Here is a 24,789-nt window from a genome sequence, read left to right on the forward strand (position 1 = left end):
TAGTAATATAGGCCTACATCATGAAACAAGAAAAATCTTAAATAAACAATATAACTTTACACCTTAAGGGAACTGGAAAAAAAAAAGGAACCAAGACTACAATTAGTAGAAGGAAGGAAATAATAAGGATCACAGTGAAAATAAGTGAAACAGAATAAAAAGACAGTAGAAAAGATCAATAAAACTAAGAGTTGGTTCTCTGAAAAGATAAGCAAAATTCATAAATGTTTCGCTACACTGAGCAAGAAAAAAAAGAGGACTCACATAAATGAAATCAGAGATGAAAGGGAATTTACAATTGATACGACATAAATACAAAGGAATATAAGAAACTATAATTATATGCCAAGACATTGGAAAACCTAGAGGAAATGGATAGATTCCAAGTAATACACAACCTTCCAAGTCTGATTAGGAAGAAAATAGGGGTGCCTGGGTGGCTCAGTTGGTTGGGGGTCCAACTTCAGCTCAGGTCACGATCTCATGGTGTGTGGGTTCGAGCCCCGCGTCGGGCTCTGTGTTGACAGCTAGCTCAGAGCCTGGAGCCTGTTTCAGACTCTGTGCCTCCTTCTCTCTCTTACCCTCCCCTGCTCACGCTGTCTCTCTCAGAAATAAAACATTAAAAAATTTTTTTTAAAAAAAGGAAGAAAATAGAAAACCTGAACAGACCAATTTCTAGTAAGGAGATTAAATCAGTAATCAAAAATCTCCCAACAAACAAAAGCCCAGGACCAGACATTCAAAGAATGTTTAATACTTATGCTTCTCAAACTCTTCCAAAAATTAAAGAGGAAGGTATGCTTCCAAACTCATTTTATGAGACCAACATTACACTCATACCAAAACCAGAAAAGGGCACCACATAGAAAGAAAATTACAGGCCAATATCTTTGATGAACATAGATGCAAATATCCTCAACAAAACATTAGCAAAGTGAATTCAACCATACATTAAAAAGATCATTTAGGAACCTCCACACTGTTTTCCAGAGGGGCTGCACCAGTTTGCATTCCCACCAACAGTGCAGGAGGGTGCCCGTTTCTCCACATCCTCGCCAGCAGCTATAGTCTCCTGATTTGTTCATTTTAGCCACTCTGACCGGCGTGAGGTGGTATCTCCGCGTGGTTTTGATTTGTATTTCCCTGATGAGAAGGGATGCTGAGAACAAACTGAGGGCTGATGGGGGTGGGGAAAAAGGGTAATGGGCATGAAGGAGGGCATAAGGGATGAGCACTGTGTGTTATATGGAAACCAACTTGACAAACTATTAAAAAAAATACTTTTGAAAAAAAAGATCATTTAGCATGATCAAGTAGGACTTATTTCAGGGATGTAAGAATGGATCAACATCTGTAAATCAATCAACCTGATATGCCAGATTCATAAAATGAAGGATAAAAATCATGATCATCTCAGTAGATACAGAAAAAGCCAATGACAAAATTTAACATACATTTCTGATAAAAACTCTCAACAAAGTGGGTACAGAAGGAATGTAGCTCAAAATAATGACAAACCCACTGCTAACATCATACTCAATGGTGAAAAAAACTGAAAGCTTTTACTCTAAGATCAGGAACAAGACAAGGATGCCCACTATCACCACTTTTATTCAACGTAGTATTGGATGTCCTAGGCACAGCAAAAGGGTACGAAAAAGGAATAAAATGCATCCAAATAGGAAAGGAAGGAGGAAAACTGCAGATGACCTGATACTGTATATGTAAAACCCTGAAGTTTCTCCCAAAAAACTATTAGAGTAAATGAATTCAGTAAAGTTGTAAAATACAAAATCAATATATTCTACACACTAATAATACTATATTAACATATTTCTAATACACTATCAATAATGAACTATCATAAGGAAATTAAGAAAGCAATCCCATTTACAACTGTATCAATAACACTAAAATAGCTAGGAATAAATTTAACCAAGGAGGTGAAAAACCTGTATACTGAAAACTGTAAGATGAAAGAAGTTGAAGACAAAAATAAAAGGAAAGATATTGCATGCTCATGGATTGGAAGAATTAATATAGCTAAAATGACCATACTACCCAAGGCAATCTAAAGATTCAATGCAATCCTTAGCAAAATTCCAATCCATTTTTCACAGAAACAAAGAATTCTAAAATAGGTATGGAATGACACAAGATTCCAAATAGCCAGGGCAATCTTGAGAAAGAAGAACAAACCTGGAGGTATCATGCTCTCAGATTTCAAACTATACTATAAAGCTATATAGTAATCAAAACAGTATGACATTGGCATAAAAATAGACACAGATCAATAGAACAAAATTGAGAATCCAGAAATAAATCCACCCATATACAGACAACTTATGGCAAAGGAACCAAGAATATATAACGGAGAAAGGACCTTCTCTTCAATAAATGATGCTGGGAAAACTTGATAGCCATATGGAAAATAGAAACTAGACCACTATCTTACACCATACACAGAAATTAAAATAGATTATGACTTGAATGTAAAACCTGAAACCATAAAATTCTTAGGAGAAAGCATAGGCAGTAAACTCTTTGGCATCAGTCTTAGTGATATGTTTATAGATCTGACTCCAAAGTTAAGGAAAACAAAAGTAAAAATAAACAAATGGGACACATCAAATTGAAAAGCTTCTGCACAGCAAAGGAACACATCATCAAAGCAAAAAGGCAACCTACTCAATGGGAGAAGATATTTGTAAATCACATATCTGATAAGGGGTCAATAGCCAAAGTATAGAAAAAAAAAAAAAACCTCTACAATTAAACAATAAAAAACTGAACCACCTAATTTAAAAAGGGAACAGAGGGTCTGAACAGACATTTTTCCAAAGAAGACATACAGATGGCCAACAGGCATAATATCCCAAAATATTAGGAAAATGTAAATCAAAACCACAATGAAATATCATCTTACACCTGTTACAATGGCTGTTATCAAAAAGACAAGAAATAACAAATGTTGGAGAGGATGTGGGAATATAAGAAAAACAATATGGAAGTTCCTCAAAAAATTAATAATAGATCTACCATAAGATCTAGCTGTTCCACTTCTGAGGATTTATTCAAAAAACACAAAATCAAATCACTAATTCAAAGAGATGCATAGACCCCTGTCTTCACTGCCATGTTATTTACAATAGCTAAGATACGGAAACAACCTAAATGTCCACCAGTAGATGAATGGATAGAGTATGTGGTACACACAGACACACACATACACAGGAATACTATTCAGCCATAAAGAATGAACTTTTGTCAATTACAATAACATGGATGGACCTTGAGAATATTATGCTAGGGGCACCTGGGTGGCTCAGTTGATTGAGCATCTGACTTTGGCTCAGGTCATGATCTCACGGTTCACAAGTTTGAGCCCCGCATCAGGCTCTGTGCTGACAGCTCAGAGCCTGGAAACCTGCTTTAGATTCTGTGTGTGTCTCTCTCTCTGTCCCTCTACTGCTCATGCTCTGTCTGTCTCTCTCAAAAATAAACATCTAAAATTTGTTTAAAAAGAGAGAATATTATGCTAAGTAAAATAAGTCAGGCAGAAAAAAGACAAATACCTTATGATCTCACTTATATGTGGAATCTAAGAAAAAAAAACAAAATAATATAAAAACAAACTCAAATACAGAGAACAGATTGATGGTTACCAGAGTGGAAGGGGTTGGGCAAAATGGGCAGAGGAGGTCAACTGAACAGTGATGGATGATAACTAGACTTTTGGTGGTGATCATTTTGTAGTCCATACAGATGTCCAATTATGTTGTACACCTAAATGTTAAAGTTATATGCCAATTTTGCCTCAATAAAAATACAAGAAGTGAAGTTAGGATATAAGGGGGAAATCTAAAAGGTAAGGGAAAGGTGAGAAAGAATCAATGAAATCTCTTTGCAGGGTGAACAGCTAAAGGGGAAAAAATCCGAGGTAGTGTGAGATATTCACTGTTAATGTAAAATTACTTGTAATGCTGTAAATAAATCCTTTCTTCCCCTTCAGTAAAATCTACTACATATACCAATGTCTCAAGTGAATATAATACATGTGTAAATTGAAGAAAAGGCTAGGTTTCACACTTGGGTAGATGCTGTTTGGAAAAGAGACACAGCATGTACAGGATGGCAAGATGATAAGCAGTCTTCCTATTTTCTACTATAAAATGAACTTAGTAGAAATTCAGCAAACAGTAGGCACTCAGAACCAGAGGTCATTGTGAATATGTACCTCTATCCCCAGCAAGGAAACCCCCAGCTAACATGAAGAGTATGTGGAAATAAAGTATCCAGCATAATGCCTGGCATATAGCAGACACTAAATAAAATGTTGATTAAATGAAAATATAAACTACTATTCATCAATAGTCTAACAGGTTCTTATAACATGTTTATACCTATCTATAGCAAATATATTTTGGAAGGGAATAATCCATGAGTAAAGGTATATATGAGGACATTCCTTTACGCCCAAACCTGCCTCCTATATAAAATATTTTGGGAATGTTATTTGACTTAATGCCAAAGGGATTACTAGACAAACTATTTCTTTGCTGTCTCAGGAATAGCAGAAACTTCTGAAGTTGTTACCTGACTAGCAGATCTAGCTTAACAGAAACAGTTAATAGGAAGGCCTAGCTAGTCCTTTGAAGGAAAGATGCTAATCGAGACCATTTCACTCCCACTTTGGGACTTAATTGTGACTTAATTCAAAAGGGCAATTCAATGATGGCACTTTATGCGCACATATTTTGCGTTCTGTTACTTGCATCATAAGTAAATAATACAGGGACAGTGAAAGGAAGTGAAGTACACTTAGGATCTCTAGAGCTAGAAAAACTCTTAGAATTCACCTACCCAGATATCTAATCTGACGGATAAGAAACTGATGCCTATAGTGGAAGAGTGCCTTGCTTAAAATCTCAGAGTTGGTTAGTGTAGGTCCCATTGAAGCCTAGAGTTAAGTGTTCCTTTCCCTAATATCAAGTAGCCAACTTTTTTTTTTTTTTTTTTTTACTGTGGCTTGCAGCAGGAAGCTAGTACTACCATTTCCTTATATTTATGTAGTTATTTTATAATTTAAAATTATTTTTGATGTCCGTTAATCTCATTTAATCCTAACAACACCTTGAAGGAGATTAACATGCCCATTTTAGAGATGAATAAATTCAACTTGAAAAAGTTGAATTACTCATCCAAAAGGACATGCAACCTCTAAACGACAGAGCTGTTACTGGGACTTTGCTCTTCATACTTCAAGAGTCCATTACAATACATTTACAACTCAGCTACCTTCTGAAGCTTTTCCAACTCCTGGATTCTAAGATCTATGAAACTGTGGCCAGTCCTTACAGCGAACAATCAGTATGCCCAATATCCTGGCCCTGGCCTGGATTTCCAAACATTAGTACTTTCTTTTCACATAGACCATGAGCTGTTTAGAAACCCAGATGTGAACACTGCAAATGGTTAAAAAAAAAAAAAAAGCCAACAAGAAAAACAGGCAAAGAAAAAAATGTAGTTGATGATAAGTCTTTGACAATCATTTTGTACTTTGTCTTTAGAGCACTTCTGATTTAAACAAGCTCTGTGTGACACAATCGGGGAATTGCACTCACAAGGAGGTGATATCTCTAGCGTATTTACTTGAGTCTACATAGGCTGTTTTCTCATTCCAAAATATTCAATTCAACACAATATAAATGCCTGAGTCTCCAGTACTGGTGCTTATTAATTAGGAATGCATATTAAATATTAAATAACTTTCTTTAACTATATCCAAGACTAATACAAATTTGAGAGATGGGCTCAAAGGCGAGCTCTAAATGTAATGTCCAAATCTATGCTTATGAGAATAGAACTCACATTATAGAGGAATGCTAAAAAAAAGTTGAGGGGCTATAAAAATACAGGGAAAAATCCAAGATGCCAGAGGATCCTATGCAAGGGACTTGATTTTTGAAGGATCTCTAAAAGACTTGCATAATAGTATAAACCCATGCTTAACAAAGCAGCTTTGGAATTTAAAAAAAAAAAGTCCTTTAAAAGAAAATGTGCATAATTCCAATAGCTCCTACTGAGCTTTTATAAGGAAAAGCAAAGCGATTTTCTTTAAATATGGATGTGAGAAACATCATTTTGGTAAGAAGCACAAACTGTGTTTTTAGAGCCTGAATGAGGGTTACTCACAAAACCGCCACCAGTACTCAAAATAGTTCACTGTCACACTGACAGCAAGAGTTTCCAAGATGCGTTCATTCCTCTAAAAACTGAAATCTGAGAACAACATTTAAGATCAAACAGTTGATGTTAAATACATATGTTTGGATATATTAAGTCAAACTTCTGGGTGCCCAAATATGTCTCCACATTTAAAGATAATGTGCCCCAATACTAATTGTAATTTGTATTCTATTCCTTAAAAACAGAACTTCAAAGCATGTATGTAATTTTTTTACACAAACTTCTCTGGACACTTTTTCAATGCCTTGCCACCATTTCGGAACTCCCTCCTACCTTGTAAATTCCAATAGCTCACTGTTTCTACCTCTTATCATATTCTGTAGTTGTACTATTCACGTGTCTTTCCTACTAGGTTGTGAGTAGCTGGAGGAATGGGGCTTAAACATTTTTTAAAATTTCCCATAGAGCCTAGTAGTTGCTCAAAGAATAGCTTCTAAATTTAGAAAATCAAAACAGATTTTCACAATTTTCTCATCCAAGTCACACTTGTACTCATTAAAAGCTTCTACTCTGCTAAATTTGGGGAAAGAAAGGTTTCAGGAACAGGTATTGGCCTCTACCGTGTGTCAGGTGCAACCCTAGCCTTTTTACATGTGTCATCTTGTTTAATCATTAACAGCCTTATGGAATAGGTATTTTAATATCCAAGTTTCATAGACAAGAAAAGGTTCAGAAGCTTGACTAAAGTCCAGGCAGCTGGTTAGTTGCAGAGCTGTGATTCAATTCAAACCCAGGTTCTATCTGGCTTTAAAGCCCCTGATCTCTCCACTATAGTACACTGCCTCCATTGTGTAATAGCAAAGAAGCCTTTAAAAGGCTTCACGTTCTTTGTGAAGAAGATAAATGAAAGAAATAAGAAAAAAAAAAAAAAACCCTCAAAGTCAGCTCTTATCCAATCTTCAAATTCTACCTAATTTCGCTACTTACTGTGATTTGGGGAACTCTTTTAAGCAAGTATTTTATACCAACAGACTCTCCCTGCCTCCTCTCCAATCCTAAGAGATACCTGGTCTAAGAATATTTGGCAAGAGACTTGAAGACTAATCCAAAAAAGCTTGGTCATCGGCCAGTTTTCTTAACAGAAGCTTAATGTCATTACTCTATTCAGAAACTGTGATTGTTCTAGTCACTGAAGAATCTCAGCTCTATAGTTTTCGTAGTCCTGAGTGAGACTGTATTTGGGCTGGAAATGAAAAGTGAAGCCAATTTTCATCCTATATTCCAACGCTCAATTTTTAAAAGTATTAAAGATACTTTATCTTATGAAAGATAAGATATCCTACCTAGTTTATTTGTGTATTTACATCTAATTAAGTAATACAAATGTTGCTGGCTGGTGATTTGTCAGCCTGGCTTTTGGTCCCAAGGCATTCAAGCTTTTAGAATAACTGAAACCCACATGAATAACACTAGGCATAGAGTCAAACCTAATTATTTGATGGGGGCAGGGTGTGCAAAAGCAAGAAAGGAGAGTGGATGTAATAAACTAGATTTTCCTGCTTTAAGTCATCACTTCTTTTAAATAAATTTTTTCATAAAAAATTTGACTCAGAATTTATAGAACAGAATACTTAAGCTCAAGAATTATGGTAACAGGATTCTTTTCCTCAGATCTATTTTTGTGAACAGAAATCAATGTCTGAGTCATGTGGCTGTTCAGATATATGAGAACAGAAAGAAATCTATTTTTTCAATGAAAACCTATGTATGATATTTTAATGAAGTATTCCTAAAGGAAAGAGGAGTACAGGCTTTAAAACAGTTTCCCATAAGTCCGTGGAACACAGAGATGGGGATAAATAGGAGTACAGACTACTTCTGTGAACAATGTGAGGAAATGCAGTGTAAGAAAGAGCAGTGAGGAAATGGGGAATTTGACCCGGTAGATGGGTTATGACTCAGATTATTGTATTTTTTAAAAAGGCAATCAAAACCTTTAGAGTTAGTGATATAAAAGTAAAATTAGAATATAAAATAATCCTGAGACCCATTATAAGAACTTCCTTTTGTTCAATAAGTCAGAGGAAGACTATAAAACTAAGTCCTATTAAGAGAATAATTTGTTTGGGGTGCCTGGGTGGCTCAGTCAATTAAGTACCCACTTCGGCTCAGGTCATGATCTCACGGTTCATGGGTTCGAGCCCCGCGTCAGGCTCTGTGCCGGTTTCAGATTCTGTGTCTCCCTCTCTCTCTGCCCTTTCCCTGCGCTCTCTCTCAAAAATAAATAAACATTAGGAAAAAAAGAAAAATTTGTTTAATCTGCTCTTCTTACATAAAGCCAGAACAATGGTTTTGTAAAAGGCTCGAATAAGTCTTCAGGAAGGAATACATACATACAAATACACCCACCGCAAATGTGTATATTGACAGTGGTACAGTATGCAGACACCTGACAAGTCTTCCAATTTACTTCATACACTGGTATAGAAAAATCTAATGTAATCAGAAATACTTCAGATATTTTTAGTCATGCTTTAAATTCAAGGACAAATTTTAAGATATTAATGTAGCTTTGTTCTTCCTCATGTGAGACCACAAAGGAATGCTATCTCTTTGGTAGCAAACTACAAAGACATGTGTGGCATATCTTTGCCCAGGGAACCAACTGGAGTCTCAGGGTCTGAGGCTCAGATGAGGGCTGGTCACTAGGTAATCCTGCTAGCAACTGGCCATGCTGCCTTATACTCAGGACCCCAACAATGAAAATAGGTGCATATCATCCATCTTCACTGCAGTGCCCGGCAACCATGACAAGCTGGCACAACATGGTCCATTGCCCCAGGTGTGTATAACAAAATAATCAATAACGAACATAAAGGACATTTTGAAGGCCACATTCCCAGGGTTGGCCGAAGGCCAATTATGGTTCCCTTGAAGACTGGCAAGGAGTAAGCAACCAGATCTACTATGCTATTTCTTTCCTCATAATCCATCCCCTATCTCTTGAACAAGGTCTTTTTAACAACGAAATAGTCATAGTTATTTGGACTTCTGCAGTTAGTACAGCATTTATACAGAAGGGGCAGTAAGAATAAAAAAAAAAAAAAGAAACATATCTAATACCTGCAGAAGCCAGTGAAGGGGGTAAATAGGCTTCTTTTAATTTATAAGACAATTTCAAACATCTTTGTATTGATGTGCCAGTTTATTTATCTGTTTACTTCCTTGTTCTATGACTAATTGAACTTTGTGATAAACATATAGAGCCATTTAGTGTAATTATGGGACTAAATCGAATTCTTCCTCAGGCTAATCACTCTCCATTGGTAACATATCCTTTGGAGGTTTTAGATCAGTTTCCCAATATATGTCACATGATTTATTTACATCAGGTAGTTGAATTTCGCTAACAATACTAGTATTACACCATATCATAATATGGTTATGATGCAGTTAGGTTTGGTCACAAAATAAATCAGGAAGTATGATAGAAGTATTTACTAAACCTTCCTAGAAGAACTGATCTTTGCCCACACACTAGATATTATTATGGACAAGTGTTGTCACCAGTGAGGATGATTCTGTTATTTCTAGGTTCCATGTTGGCTGAGGACAAAGCCAATCATTTGTCTCACTTCACAGTATTATGTAGTTATAGGTTCCCATTGACTGCTGTGCAGCAAGGCCATCTCCCTCCCCTGAGGAATGCATGGGTATCATTCGATATTATTCCTACTAGTTCATTTTATTTTGGTCCATCCCATTGGTCAAGATAAGTTAGAGATCAGCAATGTAAGTTGCAATTTCACTCAAAAAATTTCCATAAGTTTGGGATCTGTATGCATCTCAAAGATGCTCTCCTTGCATAGCTAAAAATGCAAGGCCATTACCCCTTGGTTAGTTGGGCTTCCATTTGTAGTAAGATCATTAACAGGCCCTGTTGTGTCAGATATATGCTCTTTCCCAGTGTTGAGTGCTAGCATTCTCTAGCATTATGTATTGGGTCTGTATAACCATATTATTAAGGCTTTATCATCCTTCCAAGTGGATTCCCTTTTTCCCCCCTCCTCCTGGAAGATAATCCCTTCTAATGGGTCTATTTCAAAGAGTAAATTCTTTTCTTCTGAAAGTCAATTCTTCATCAAAAGTTAATTCAGCTTCTTCCATTATACCTAGGCCAGCTTCTATTTCACCAGCCAATGTTTACTCCAACATATGCCTTGTTGCCACTGAGTATTAACTGCTTAAGTACGGTTAGGATACATGCACCAAGCCCCAAATTCTGGGTGTCTCATGCCAAGTGTATAGTGGTCACTCCTAAATTCAATTTAGCCTGAGCACACCATAAGGTTTTCCATAATCTTCCTTGTCTTGGGTTAGGGTTGTTCCCAGTGTGGACACAAATTCACCATGTAATGCCTAATATGTTATTTTTGTGTACAACCCATTGATACTTTTCATTTGTTTAAAAGCTTTTTCTGCACAGAAACAGGGATGATATGTGTTCTCACACATCATATTATGATGTATCAGGCATGTGGCCACTATATCCTGCCCATTATATTTGGGCATCTTGGTCATAAAAATTAATGGTTTATTTATCAGTTTGCCTGACATTATAGTTTATGCATTATAATAGTTCAGAGAGAAGACATTCCAGAATACTCTAATGAATTCCTAATATTCTAATGAAGGTAAGTTTCCATAACTCAGTTTCATTACCATTTCTACCTGTAAAATAGGGTTAATGCAGTTAAGTATTTAGCAATAGTTATAACCATCATATGCATCAAGCTCTACCTTTTAAAAAAATTGGAAGTCAGGAAAACTAAATAACATATAAATGATATTGTAACATTCTCATATATTTATAAGCAAAAGGGATTACCAGTCATAAATTTAATCTTTTAGTCACCAAAGGATACATAAATACAGCTCACTAAGTTGTGAAAGAAGCCCTTTCCAAAGCCTTCTCTAAAAGGTGAGAAGTGTTAATTGTGTTCTTGACCATTTTTACAGAAGTGAATTTTCATAAAATATACTATAAACTATAAAAATCACTTAAATGAATGATGAAATCAGAGTTAAATATTCAATGGAGCTTATGCAACACCAGGCCATTCTTTATAAACTGTGTTACTTTCTGATGGAGATTAATGCCATGCTAATAGATTTATTATAGCACGGAGAATACAGGAATTCATGCACCACCATGAACATATGCAAACCAAACACTCTTGTCATTGCATCCATAACCTTTAGTACTCATACTAGATACCAATTTCTCTCCAACCTCAGAGATAAAAACAGCACAATACAGAAATGTCAAATATTAACACAGTGTGAAACTACTGAATGGCCTGACCTAAGAATTTTAAACATCCTTTTGACCACAGCTAGTAACAGGCTGAACCTGCCACCAATGTGATAAGCTGCTTCTCTGAGGAGAGGAACAGAAGTCAACTAACTTTAAACACTGAGATAATCATCACTCATTACCATATATCAGTGTCTAATCTTTATGAAGGTTTTGTAATATGATTTCAATTTCTCATCTGTTGCTATATTCAATGAACTTTCTTGCCATATAGAAATCTTCACTGCTCCCCCAACTCCCAAATATATTGGATTCATTTTTGCTTCTTGGAGAAAGAGTACATGAAGTGGCCAGAATTTCATTGCCTTTGGAGGAACTTCTCAGTGCATACAGAAATGTATTCTTGCCCGTACTATAATGATCAGCTGAAAGAATTAAATCCCTACTGAGCATTCTGGAGAAAGAGCATGCCACTCTGCCATTGTGTTGAGAATACATACTTGAGAGGGAGAGGAGTTAACAAATAATGGTGGCTTGGACCAGGGTGGAAGGAAGTGAGAAGTAACTGGATTCTGGGTATATAATGAAGGTGGAACTAATGGGATTTGCTGATGGAGGTTATATGGGAAGGGAGAGGTAAAAGAGCAATAAAGAATAACTCCAAGATTTCTGGCTTGGGGTCAGGAGAAGCTCTTTTGAAAAGAGAAGCAATAATAGCATGTCTGTGTGTCCACAGTAACAGAAGATAAGGCAGAGGACATAGGATACAGACACAGATGCAGACAGATGTGTAGCTGTGGTGGGAGCATGTAGAGGTACTCTTTTGATCACTTTAATTTCCTCAGTGGAATAAGATCTAGACTTGAGAGTAAAGTTGGAGGATGTGCTGGCAGTTTAAGGAGAAAAGAACATGAATGATTAGTTACCCATGAAAGCAGAGGCGAAATGCCTAAGAAAACACAGTATAATTGTCAGGCCATGTTAAGGGCTCACTCTCAGTTTGTGGTCATAGATTTAAATAAAGACCAATCTGTACTGATGTCCACGTTTTCCTGTTATTTCAAAGTATAGGCACAGAGTAGGAAGGAAGTAGGATTTAACCAGAGTTGGATTTTGACAGCAAGTGTAACAAATTGAGAGAGGGGTCAAAGGAACTGAAGATGTATACATGGCAGTGACCATGGAAGTGAAGCTGGGTAAGGAGAGAAAGGAAGATATTAGGGGGATGAAGAATGGTTTAAAAGTGGTAGGGTCAATGGCATACAGCCACCCTGTTCAATGATGCTTTCGTATTTTTGCTCTATTACTTCTATACTTTGTACCTATTTAGATGTCAGTGGTTGAAATATGATAGAAATTATGAATATGTGACTCTGTTTGGAGCCTAGCACTATATTATGCACAATGAGATCTTTAAACCTGCCTTCTCGTGATATTCAGCCTAGTGTCTCTTTCCAGTTCTAACTCCACATGCAAATACATGCATGAACACACACATATACATGTAAAATAACAGTAATTAACTTTGGGTGGTGACTACAGTTTTTTGTTATATGGGGCTTGAGTGAAGGTTTTTCCCCTGTACTTTCTGATTTCTCAATTTTCTATATTGAGCATGAAATGCTTTGGTAATTTAGGAAGAAATTTAAGAAAACATATGTATTTACACCCATATATAATTCATTGCTGGCTGTGCTCCCTAATGAGGTGTCAGAAGATTTAATCAAGCAAGATTAAGGCCACAGACAAATTACAGAAAATAAAAGTTTTGAGAGGATGGAAGCTGATATGCTTTTTAAAACTACCAGTTTTCATAAAACATATGCATGGATCATTGTCTAGCAAGTGAAGTATATTAAAATGCATGACTCCGAAATTACAATTAAAAGAGTATTTTCAGATTGGAAGAAAGGACCATTACAAACCTGTTTCCTGCTTTGAGCTCTTGCATTCCGTAATCTTCGAGCAGAATAAAAGATAAAATAGCCCACAGTTGCTGCCGTAATAATAAAAAAGGACACAGAGACGAAGAAAATTGAATAGTGATTCACCCAAGGGCCATGTTTTTTCCCTACTTCGATGACCATTGTTACTTGTATGCCTCTTTGAATGGACTGCAGAATTTTTGTGCCTTTCAGATTGCCAATCATGATAGCAACAATGTCTCCTGCACCTGTAAAAGAAAAGAAATTCAGTTTTAGTTTTGGTAAAGCATTCTTAGTATAAAAATCCAATTGCTAAAGTGATTTTAAAGTATTCCCAATGAGACAACGGAAGGATACTTATTTATTCAATTAACATTCATTGGGCACCTACTATGCCTACATGTTATAGGGGTATAAACATGTTGAGACTTGGTTATTGATCTTAAGTAACTCATAAGTTTAGTAAGGAGCTATGATACACAACAAATACCTCCACTCTCCTCAGATTAACCACCTATAATTCAACAGTCCTGAGTTTGGGGTCCAATTTGCCTCACATGAAAGCTTTCTTAAAGACAAATAGTCCCCTGGATGGTAGAGAATAGGGTTTTACATCCTAGGGAATCTGAGATTTGGGAAAGACAGAAATACTTAATTACATATTTTTCCAACTTATAAAGTGATAGACTCTCACAAGGCCGCTACTAAAATGTACAAGAATTCACTGGGGTGCCTGGGTGGCTTAGTCAGTTAAGCATCCAACTCTTGGTTTCAGCTCAGGTCATGATCTCACAGTTCATGGGTTTGAGCCCCACATCAGGCTCTGTGCTGACAGTGCAGAGTCTGCTTGGGATTCTCTCTCTCTCCCTCTCTCTCTCTTTCTCTCTCTCAAAAATAAACAAACTTAAAATGTACAAGAATTAACATATCAGGAGTAGTAATATGAAATAAATAACGTCCACAAGCCCAAATGTACAATGTATCTCCATGTGCCATTTTTCTATATCCTCAAAAGCAATATAAAATTTTCCCAAGGTATCTAAGGTTTTGCATGGATCTAATCAGGTTAGCCATGAATAGAACATGAAAAATTAATAGTACTGTATGGTTCTATTCAACACCAACTAAAGTCAAGCCTGAAATCAGACTAAGTTTATTACTTAGTCTAATAGTCTAAATCTTAATCTAGAGGCTTAAATGCTTCCTTCTCTACCTCCAACTATATAAATCTTGTGAAAAAAACAAAGGACAAACATGATCTTTCCCAATGTTGTGAGAATGTCAGATTACTCATATCATTCCAATGCTTATCAAGGTTTATATTCCTTCTAGTTTATATGACCTGCGACCAATAATCTTAAGCAAAAGAATAGAGTTCTTTGAATGTTAAGAGATTACCAACCAGAGAAACCTCCCACTGATACTAGGTTAATGTACTAATCTTGGTTAATGATCAAACTCCAATCTGGAATAAACAGAACCATACACAACCACACACACACAAATCCCAAAGGCCCTTTAGACTATAATTTAAACACAAAAGTACATTCTTCAAATAGTACTCACACTTTCCATGATCAAATTAAGAGTACAAACCTTAAATGGCAATGTACATAACACAATTACTACCCAAGTAATCCCTTAAATTTAAGGTCCCAGTGGCCAAAGGCTTCAAAAATTCAAGATGATCTCCTTACTTGAAGTTACTAATTCAAAAAATAAATTCACAGGGTAGGATTACAGATCCTTAAAGTCCCAAAGACACTATATTTATATATATATAGCCATCTAGTTAAAACCTTTTACAACTTTACTAATTTACCATCACTCACTATGGTAGACATTGACGACTTCCTCTCTTCTCATTTACATGAAGAAAATCTCTAAGGCAATGGGAAGTGGAGGAGTCTGAAATGGCTTTTGTTGTACCTTTTTCCTCTATCAGTATATGACCCAAATATCCTTTATGGATCTAAAGAACTGGCTATTTTGCAAGAGAGTGGCTCATTTTTCTATTTATTTGGGAGCTTTAAATTTCTAGCTTTGGCACTAAAAGCACAGATATTACTTCAATCTCTTTTGTCATTATTTGTCTTTTCTCTACAAGCCATCTGTCAGGAAAATTTCTGGTTATAAAATTGTAATTATATAACCTAGCATTCATTTCTGATATTATAACCTGTATAATCTTTGAAAGTAGAGATAATTCTAAAAATTCAAGTTTTAGAATATCATTTCAAAGATTTCTTTTAAATCAAAGATGTATCCTTCTAAACTTTTTTGACGAATAGAATGAAGTTTTCATTCTTTCAGAAGACATGAGGTGGGTGGCAGGGGTGGATGATCAGGAAAATATGGACCACTGTGGTCAGATGGAGATTAAAAAGCAAGCACAGTCAGGAAATGTGCTTTGCCTACGTGCAGGAAACAATGCTGTGCTTCAAATGAATATGCCCCAAATTCATATTCATACATGCCATATATATAGCCCAACTATTGTCTTAGCTTTTTAATCATATAAAAGGCCCATTTCTAAACATTATTATACATCTCCTCCTCCCCACACCTTTGCAACTATTTCAAAACTGCTCCCTCCATCCCTCCCAATCACAGTTGGGAAGGTATCACAACCAACCAACCCTTTGGTCATCTGGCATGAATACCCAGAATCCTGTCTGAACACTCACTGCTGACCTAGTCAGTCATATAGATGCTACTTTCTTGGTGTCTCCCATTATCAGATCCTTCTTTCCATTCCTGCTGCCTATTTAATATCGGTCTCATGATTTCCTTGCCTGAACTACTTCAGCAATCTCCTAACTTGTGACTCTGTATCCAACATTCCCCTTCCCTTATAGTTTCATCAAAGTTTACTTTGCTGGTTGACTTTTGCCATCACTTGGTTGCATCATGCCTCTTTTGGGCTCTAAATAAAGTCTTTAATGGTTCCTTGGCCTCACAATTAAGGCCTTTTATGATCTGGTCCCAACTGACCTTTCCAGTTTGATACATCTCCACTACACCCCGATCTCATGAACATTGAGATCCCAAGCACATGAGATCGGCTGTTGTCAATCGCTTTTTAACTCTCCTTTTGTTCATTCTGTTCCCTCAGACTAAAATTTCTTCCATCTGCTGACACACTCCCCCTCCTTCTCTGCCTGTGCATTACTCAAATCCCAGCTCAAATGCTGCCTTCTATATTATTTTCCCAAATTCCAAGAGAGAATGTAAATGTACCCTCTTTGTTCCTCTGTCACCTGGTTTTTAACCTTTATCTAGTACTTCATTTTGCTTTTGCATTTCACTTGGCATGTCACAGTCCCTCTCTAAAGAGACTGTCTTTTAATTAACTACAGTGATGCTTTCCTTTAACAAGTATTGTCAGGGAATTAGGTATTCTATATAAGTAAAATTTCCAAGTAACAAAAATTTTTACACAAATAATTAATTTTAACAATTTTGGATGGACATTTTAAGAAAGTAATCTATACGGTCATATTTTCCTAACCAGGATATACTGATTAGGATTCATTATTGGCAGTGGATCATCTTTGTGAGCCATTAACACTAGGAAGGTTATTTGTCCCCAAACTGTTATGATTTTTCACCAAAGTCACTGATTTTTTTGAAGCTATAATGGACCTTAGAGATCATCCAGTCTGACTCATTTTTGAGTTCTCACTGGGTGATTTTCTTTCGGGAAGAGAAGTTCTCACTTGTTGCCTCTAGCAGCATTTCTCACCTCTTTATAATTTTATACTTCTAATCTGCTCTCAACTTTGAAGAGTCAGTAAAGCTTTGGTACAAAGAAAAAGCAAAACAGGCTTCCAAAGAGAGCTTGAGGGCTTCAGTTGCAAGTTCCCTCCAATATTTATATTGGTTGCTCAGTGACATTTTTGTTTGCTTCCTGAATCCTGGCTATGCTCTACATAATTGAGATTGCCAGATAAGATTTGCATAATTGAGGTTGCCAGATAGGGATTTATCTATGGACTAGACCCTGTTCTAAGTGCTTTACATGCATTAACATATTTAATCCTCACATCAACCCTATAAGGTAAGCATTGCTATTATCTCATTAAAGATACGACTGACTAACTTGCCTAGGATAACACAAGCTAATAAGTACACAACTGGTATCTGAACCTAGGCAGTTTGGCTCCAGCGGCTCTGCTCTTCATCACCATTCTACATTAGCTATCTTCAGTGAAACCTAAAGCTATTCTTCAACTGTAAAAATGAAAATTAAATAGATACATTAAGGATGGGTTTGATGTTGTAGTAAATATTTAACGATGAAGAAATCTTGATTGGTAGTGTGTGCCAATTTCCATGATGTAAATAATGCTCCTGTGGCCATATGAACACAGAGTTGGGAAAATACATGGACAATTATCTTGATACCATTCACTCAATTCAATAAGGAATCCTTGAACTTGCTACTTAAAAATCATTAATAACACAATGTAGATCAAGTTTTTTTACATTTTCACTCTGCTATCTAAAATATTTTGGGAGAAGGGATAGATTAGAAACAGTTAACAATTAAGCAGAAGAAATACACACTCCAATTTCAAATGAAGGTTTCAGCCTGTGTCTATCTTGGGAAAAAGGTAATGAACTAGACTGTAGCAACTCTTACTACTCTTACACAATACCTTTTAATTAAAATGTTAATATAAACAAAGCGTGTCGATCCTTGGCACTACTGGTAAAAAAAACACTTTCCAGCTATGATTCATAATATGTAAAAATTTGATCTAGGATTCTGCTAGTGGCCAGTCCCTTTCATGTCTTTCAAAGAGCTAATGATTTTATGGTTTTGGCCTAATCTTATTTGTGAAAACAAATTCATTGAATATTTATTGAGTATAAACTATGTACTAAGTTCTGTGCTTCTGGACCTCCCCGCACACACATTTAAATGTTAATGTGTCAAAATGTAAAATAAATTTGAAAGCTTTTTACAATATATGAAATATTCGAAGTACAATGATGGTGAGCTTCCAGCACCTTGGCATTCAAACACAAAATACAAGATGTAGAAAGCTGTGCTAGTGTCTCTTTCAACCATTATTCCACTTTTAATATTAGAAAAGAGAATATTTGCAGTGAGTGACTTACAAATAATAAGGGCAATTGAAGTCCAAAGTAGCTCTTCCAAAACTAAGCTCACCTTTATTACTGCCCAACATCCTGATAATACAGTGAGGTCAGCACTTCTGAATTCACTCATATGTACAATGAGTAAGATCTAGGTGTGAAGAATTCCAACATGATTTTCCAACCAACATTTCCTCCATTAGAAAATCTGGAACCAATTCAAGTGGACTTCTGAATATTCATTTTGTTCACAGTAGCTTTCAAGGCTCAGTTTCCTCCCCACTATAGCAACCAGGGCAGGTCAATGTATTTCAACTTTGGGCAAGTAGGGAAGGTCAATATATTTCAGAGGAACACTAAACGTCACTAGACCAAGGAATCCTAAGTGACATTTTTTAAACCGGTAAAAAACAAAAAACAAATATCTGAACTTTCAGGTCTGACTAGCTTATCTTTCTTCAAATTCCCGTTTTGCGACCCCCCACCCTTTTGATGTCAGCCATAGACGAAGTGAATTTAGGTTTCTTAAATTAACTTCTTCACATAAGCTCTCTTGATTTAAAAAAAAAATAATTCTATCACTGCACCACAAAAAACATATAAATGATTTCTCAAAGGTATTGGAAATATATGTCTGTGGTTCACTGGGAGTCAGACAAATCAGTACTGCATACCGCTTTAATATACCAGTATGCTCCTAACCAGCCTTTAGTTAAATTCTAGTCTGTTGCCAGATATGAAACAGGTATTAGTACAGGTCAGCTGTTGGTAAAGCAATGTTTCTTAACATACTGTATTGTTAACAAATTATCTTTGGGGGGTAGAAATGGTGACAGTGAAAATGACCAAAATCATCTTTTATTATCATTCTTTTTTTTTTTTTTCTAGGAGAGAGAGAGAGAGAGAGAGACAACGTGAGCAGGGGAGGGTCAGAGAGAGAGGGAGTCACAGCCTCTGAAACAGGCTCCAGGCTCTGAGCTGGCAGTCAGCACAGAGCCCGACACGGGGCTCGAACCCACGAACCGCGAGATCATGACCTAAGCGAAAGTCGGATGCTCAACCGACTAAGCCACCCAGGCGCCCCTTATTATTATTCTTTTAAACCAAAAGAATGATGCAGACGTGGATAGCCATGCAAAGCACAGCAAATTGCCTTTCTTTCTGCCCTGAACCCGCAGATACTTCTGCTATAGGTTTTGGAGACAGTAGTATGTTACGGAATGGGTCTCAGATTTGATATAGCACCAAAAAGTCTCTGGGAGTTGGGAGTCCTCAGAAACAGCATTTTTTAATTTTTTTATTTTTTTTTAGAAAACAGCATATTAAAGACACTAGAGAATTAGAACCAACACTGTTGAAAAGGTCACATTTGCATAATTTGTGGATGACAGGTCATATTCAGAGGTAAACAATTCTTAGAATTATTATTTAAAAATACTACTATGATTTCCATTAGGGTATGTTTAGCATGTTGTTAAGAACCAGAGGGCTGGATCAGCATTTCTCTAAGTCTCAGGACCCCTTTATACTCTAAAGTTACTGAGGAATCCAAAGAACTGTTGTTTATGTAAATTATTTCTATTTATAGTTACCATGTTAGACATTAACACTGGGAAATTTTAAAAATATTTATTCATTCATTTAAAATAGCAGTTACAAATAAATGTTTATGGAATAGACTTTTTAAATTAAAAATATTTCCCCCCCAAAAAAGTAATAAGCATGGCATTGTCATTTGTGCAAACCTCTTTAATGTCAGACTTAATAAAGACAGCTGGATCTTCAGATCTGCTTCTGCATTAGATATATTGTGATCTGTTCTTCTGGTTTAGATATATTAAGGAAATCTGTACTCATGCAGATTTATAATTAGAAAATTGTATTTATAGCATTTAATAGCACTTTGAAATAATTGTAGATATTCTTCTGATACTATACCAAAACTCAACGAGTGGTTTTTTTTTTTTTTTTTTTTTTTTACCATTTACTTATTTTTGAGAGAGAGACAGAGACAGAGTATGAGTGGAGGAGGGGCAAAGAGAGGGGGAGACACAGAATCCAATGCAGACTCCAGGCTTTAAGCTGTCAGCACACAGCCCGATGCGGGGCTCAAACTCATGAACCACAAGATCATGACTTGAGCTGAAGTTGGATGCTTAACCGACTGAGCCACCCAGACGCCCCATCAAATGGTAATTTCTTAAACGTTAGGTACAAGGTAGAGTTTGAAACCACATCAATGAATTCTTTGTATTTGGTTAAATAAAAATGCATTGATCTAGCTCACATATCAAATGGATCCTTTTCCATGCATGGTTTTGTAATATCATACATTGGTCAATTTGGAAAATACTAGTTCACTGAGTTACGCAGATTTTACAAACAGTGATTCAAGATTATACAATATCAAAAACTCATGATTATTTAGTATCACCATTGATCTCATCAGAAAAGTCTTAAGTATTAGGAAGTTGTGAAGTTCACATGGTAAAAATTTTCCAAAATTCTAATTTTTTGCTTGAACACTTACATTTGACCATTAGTATCAAAAGCTGTTATTTTTTTCCCCTCAAAATAACAGGCTCACTTGATTCAATTTTAAGAAAAGGTATTCCAAATACCCCAGTCTAAATAACCTGTTTGTCAGTATACTTCTAAGTTAAAAAGCGGCTGTTTAGGGGCGCCTGGGTGGCACAGTCAGTTAAGCGTCCAACTTCATGATTTAACAGTTTGTGAGTTCGAACTCTGTGCTGACAGCTCAGAGCCTGGAGCCTGCTTCAGATTCTGTGTCCCTCTCTCACTCTGACCCTCCCCAGCCCATGCTCTCTCTCTCCCCCTCTCAAGAATAAATAAATATTAAAAATTATTTTTAAAAAAGGAGCTGTTCAAAGAAAGGCTACTTCATCTCACAACTCAGTCATATAAATGCTTTTCCTTCAGACAACCATTATACTTTGGTATGTTGCAGAAGTGCTTTATGCCTACTTCCCACTTCATCACATAGAATATTCAAAAAAGAGTTGTGTATGACAGGGTAGAGATTTAATAAAATTAATTATGCTTACTGATTCATCAAGCACATTCTTAAGTGAAACTGGATTTGTTTTCTGTTTTGTTTTTTTTTTCCTCTAAATGCACAGAGATATAGTATACAATACAGTTTGATGCCTCTGTCTTAATTTCTGTTAAGGTGCCGGCAGAATTTTCCCACCCATGTAAACATCAATACAGTGATAACGGCAAATTATATCTACATATTACAATGGGAACAGTTTTCACCTCATGGAACCTGAAAAAGTCTGAGGGACCAGTGGTCCCAGATTATATTTTTTAAAGGTTTCTTTTTAAGTTTATTTATTTATTTTGAGAGAGAGAGAGAGAACAAGCGAGCAGGGGGAGGGGTAGAGAGAGGGAGAAAGAGAATCCCAAGCAAGATCTGTGCTATCAGCACAGAGCCTGACATGGGTCTCGATCCCACAAACTGTAAGATCATGAACTAGGCCAAAATCAAGAGTCGGACGCTTAACTGACTGAGCTACCCAGGCACGCCTCCTCTCCCAGATTATATTTTTAAAAATGTTGGACTAGATTAATGACCCTCAAACTTTAATATGCATTGACAATTACTTGAGAAACTTGTTAAAACACTGAACTCCCTGGACTCCATTCTCTGATTCTGTCTGAGGTCACACTTAGGAATCTGCAGTTTAACAAGTTCCCTGGGTTCTTCTGTTGCATGTGGTCTGTGGCCCATAGTTTCAGAAATATTGGCCTGGAGTTTGAATTATGGTGATGTTACGTTCAAGAAGTTTCAAGATAGTCCTCTCTGGACAGATCAATGCCAATCCTTTACTCTGCATAGAAAAACTCTGCCAATAGAATTATTTTGCTTTTGTAAGTACTTCATACAGAGAAATCTGAAAATTAGCCACATCAGAAGCAGGCCCATTCCTTTCCTGTTATAATACATCTCCATTGCCTCTCCATTGTTTCTTACCTAAATCTCTATAGCAACTCCTAACTGGTCTTCAAGCCACCAGTATTAGCCTCCCATTCATTCTTCTCACAACTACCAGATAAATTTTTCTAAAAGGGAAAAATGTTCTTATTATTCCTTTGCTAAAGGCCCTTAAAGAGCTCCATTTCACCTAAAGAATAAAGCTCAATCTTTTATAAGATCTTGACCCATCTGGGTTAGATATTCAGTTTTCACACTGTCTAGTGCAGACTTCCCTTGAAGTTATCTGGTTTATTTGAGTTTCACTAACTATGAACTCCTGCAGGTTAGGGACTGGGTCTTTCATCACTGTATCTGCAACATCTAGCAGAGTGCCTGGCACAAAACATATGTCAAATAAATATTTGATAAAGCAATTTTTAACTATGCTATACTTAGTGATAATTTGAATCTTGATTCAATCCGAAAACAAATTTATCCTTAAAGATAATTGCAGAGAACAGAGTCTAAGGTGAGCCTCCTCCCTACACGCAAAGACCACATATCTTGACAGGGCATGTCTGTCTACAGAAAGGACATATTACAGATACACAGATAAAAAGTTAAACACTAATTCTACTCTATAGACTTTGGGTTTAATGTGATGCTTACTGCCACAGTGCTGATCCCACTGAAATTACCATACTGGCAGAGCAGCGCTAATGGTGGCAATAATCCCTCTCCAACCTGGAGCTTGACTATGCCTCAGTTTCCCACTTACATTCAAGACCTAGGACAGGTGCCACTTCAGCCCCAAGCTCAGTTTAGAACCCAGTCATCCTGGCTCACTAGGAGACTGGTAATTTAGACACTTATGGGGAGGTTCAGAGGACATAAAAGAGAAGTCTTGAAACACTTGGAACAAGCTGAATGTCTACAAAACTTTAAATTTGTGCTGATACTGAGGAAAAGCAAATAATAAGATATCCTATTATAAGGCTATGCACAAATTGTAGTATACATGTCATCTAACTAATAGGGTATTCTCTAATTGTATTAAAATTTGTATGCTAAAGGTCTATGGTCATAGTTTTGGGGTAGTAAGGTTTCTAGAAAATAAATTCAACACTTGTTGCTATTTATTAATGTTTTCTGGAGGAATGTTAGTTGGTAAACTTTATAGCATCAATGCACTTATTCCATCCTTTGGGATAATAAATTCTGGAGCAACTACTGACTAGCAACATATACACAACAGGCTAATAACAATTAGAATGATATTTGTTGGGCAGTAAAAAAGGATAAACAAGAGATTTAGGGGTTTCAGGCAAAGAAAACTTAAACAAATGAACATAAGAAATTATGGTGACCCTTTGTCCTTGTGTTAATCAGTTCTGGTTTAACTGATTAATCAGTTAATCAGTTCCCCTAATGTGAGACCTTGGGAAGGAGAGTTCCAGTGAACAAAATGTTGCTGTATCCAGGGGTAAAACACGAGCACAAAACCAAGCCATAGCCTAACCTTACAGTGAAACTGGGACATGGTCTGCACCACTTGCCACTTTACCTTCAGTCTTTCAGACCAGGTGAAACTGGTCCACGAATGTATGGAAGGGACATGCACTTTGTACCTTAAATATTTTAAATTCCAGACAGTTGCCATTTTTGTGTAGGTCTAAAAGCTCCATCTATTTTTCTAATATTTATTTTAAGACAGAGTTCTAGAGTGTGAGCACATGTGAGCAGGGGAGGGGCAGAGAGAGAAGGAGAAGAGAGAGAGGGAGGTGGGAGAGAGAAAGTGAGAGAGAGAGAGAGAGAGAGAGAGAGAGAGAGAGAATCCCAAGCAGGCTCACACAGTCAGTGCAAAGCCCATGCGGGGCTCAAACTCATGAACCTTGAGATCGTGACCTGAGCAGAGATCAAGAGTTGGTTGCTTAATGGACTGAGCCACCCAGGCGCCTAAAAGCCCCATCTAAGTTGATATTTCAATGTCAGACTAAAATGTCCTTAGTTAAAAAAAATGCAGTAAGAGCTGAAAAGGTGAGGTCCCTGGAAGGAAAGGATCATGTTATTGTTTAGCTATTCCCTGCTCACTCTTCTATTACCACAGCATCCAGGACAGTGCTGGTCATAAAGGGTATTCAAACTTTTGCTGAATTTGGAACTTCTTTTTGTACACATTCTGTTCAGGTATAGATTGTAATAGGGGAATTACTCTGGAAAATTCATTAATCATTAAAATTAGGAAGAACATAAGAGATAAGGTATTAATTTTGATCTGGCCATAAGAACCCAAGGATACAAGAGTTACAGGT

At 36.5% G+C, this 24,789-nt stretch overlaps 1 protein-coding gene across 2 annotated transcripts in view; it reads right to left on the reverse strand.

The window, feature by feature from the left end:
- Positions 1–24,789, reverse strand: part of RNF128 (ring finger protein 128) — a 102,167-nt gene that overhangs the window by 19,355 nt on the left and 58,023 nt on the right. For both annotated transcript variants that reach the window (XM_039233535.1, XM_039233534.1), the window contains exon 2: positions 13,432–13,679. In XM_039233535.1, the coding sequence (XP_039089466.1) occupies positions 13,432–13,679 (248 nt within the window). The remainder of the gene's footprint in view (positions 1–13,431; positions 13,680–24,789) is intronic.

This window comes from Hyaena hyaena, unplaced genomic scaffold, assembly GCF_003009895.1.
Source record: "Hyaena hyaena isolate Hyena2069 unplaced genomic scaffold, ASM300989v1 scaffold_77, whole genome shotgun sequence".
NCBI lineage: Eukaryota > Metazoa > Chordata > Mammalia > Carnivora > Hyaenidae > Hyaena > Hyaena hyaena.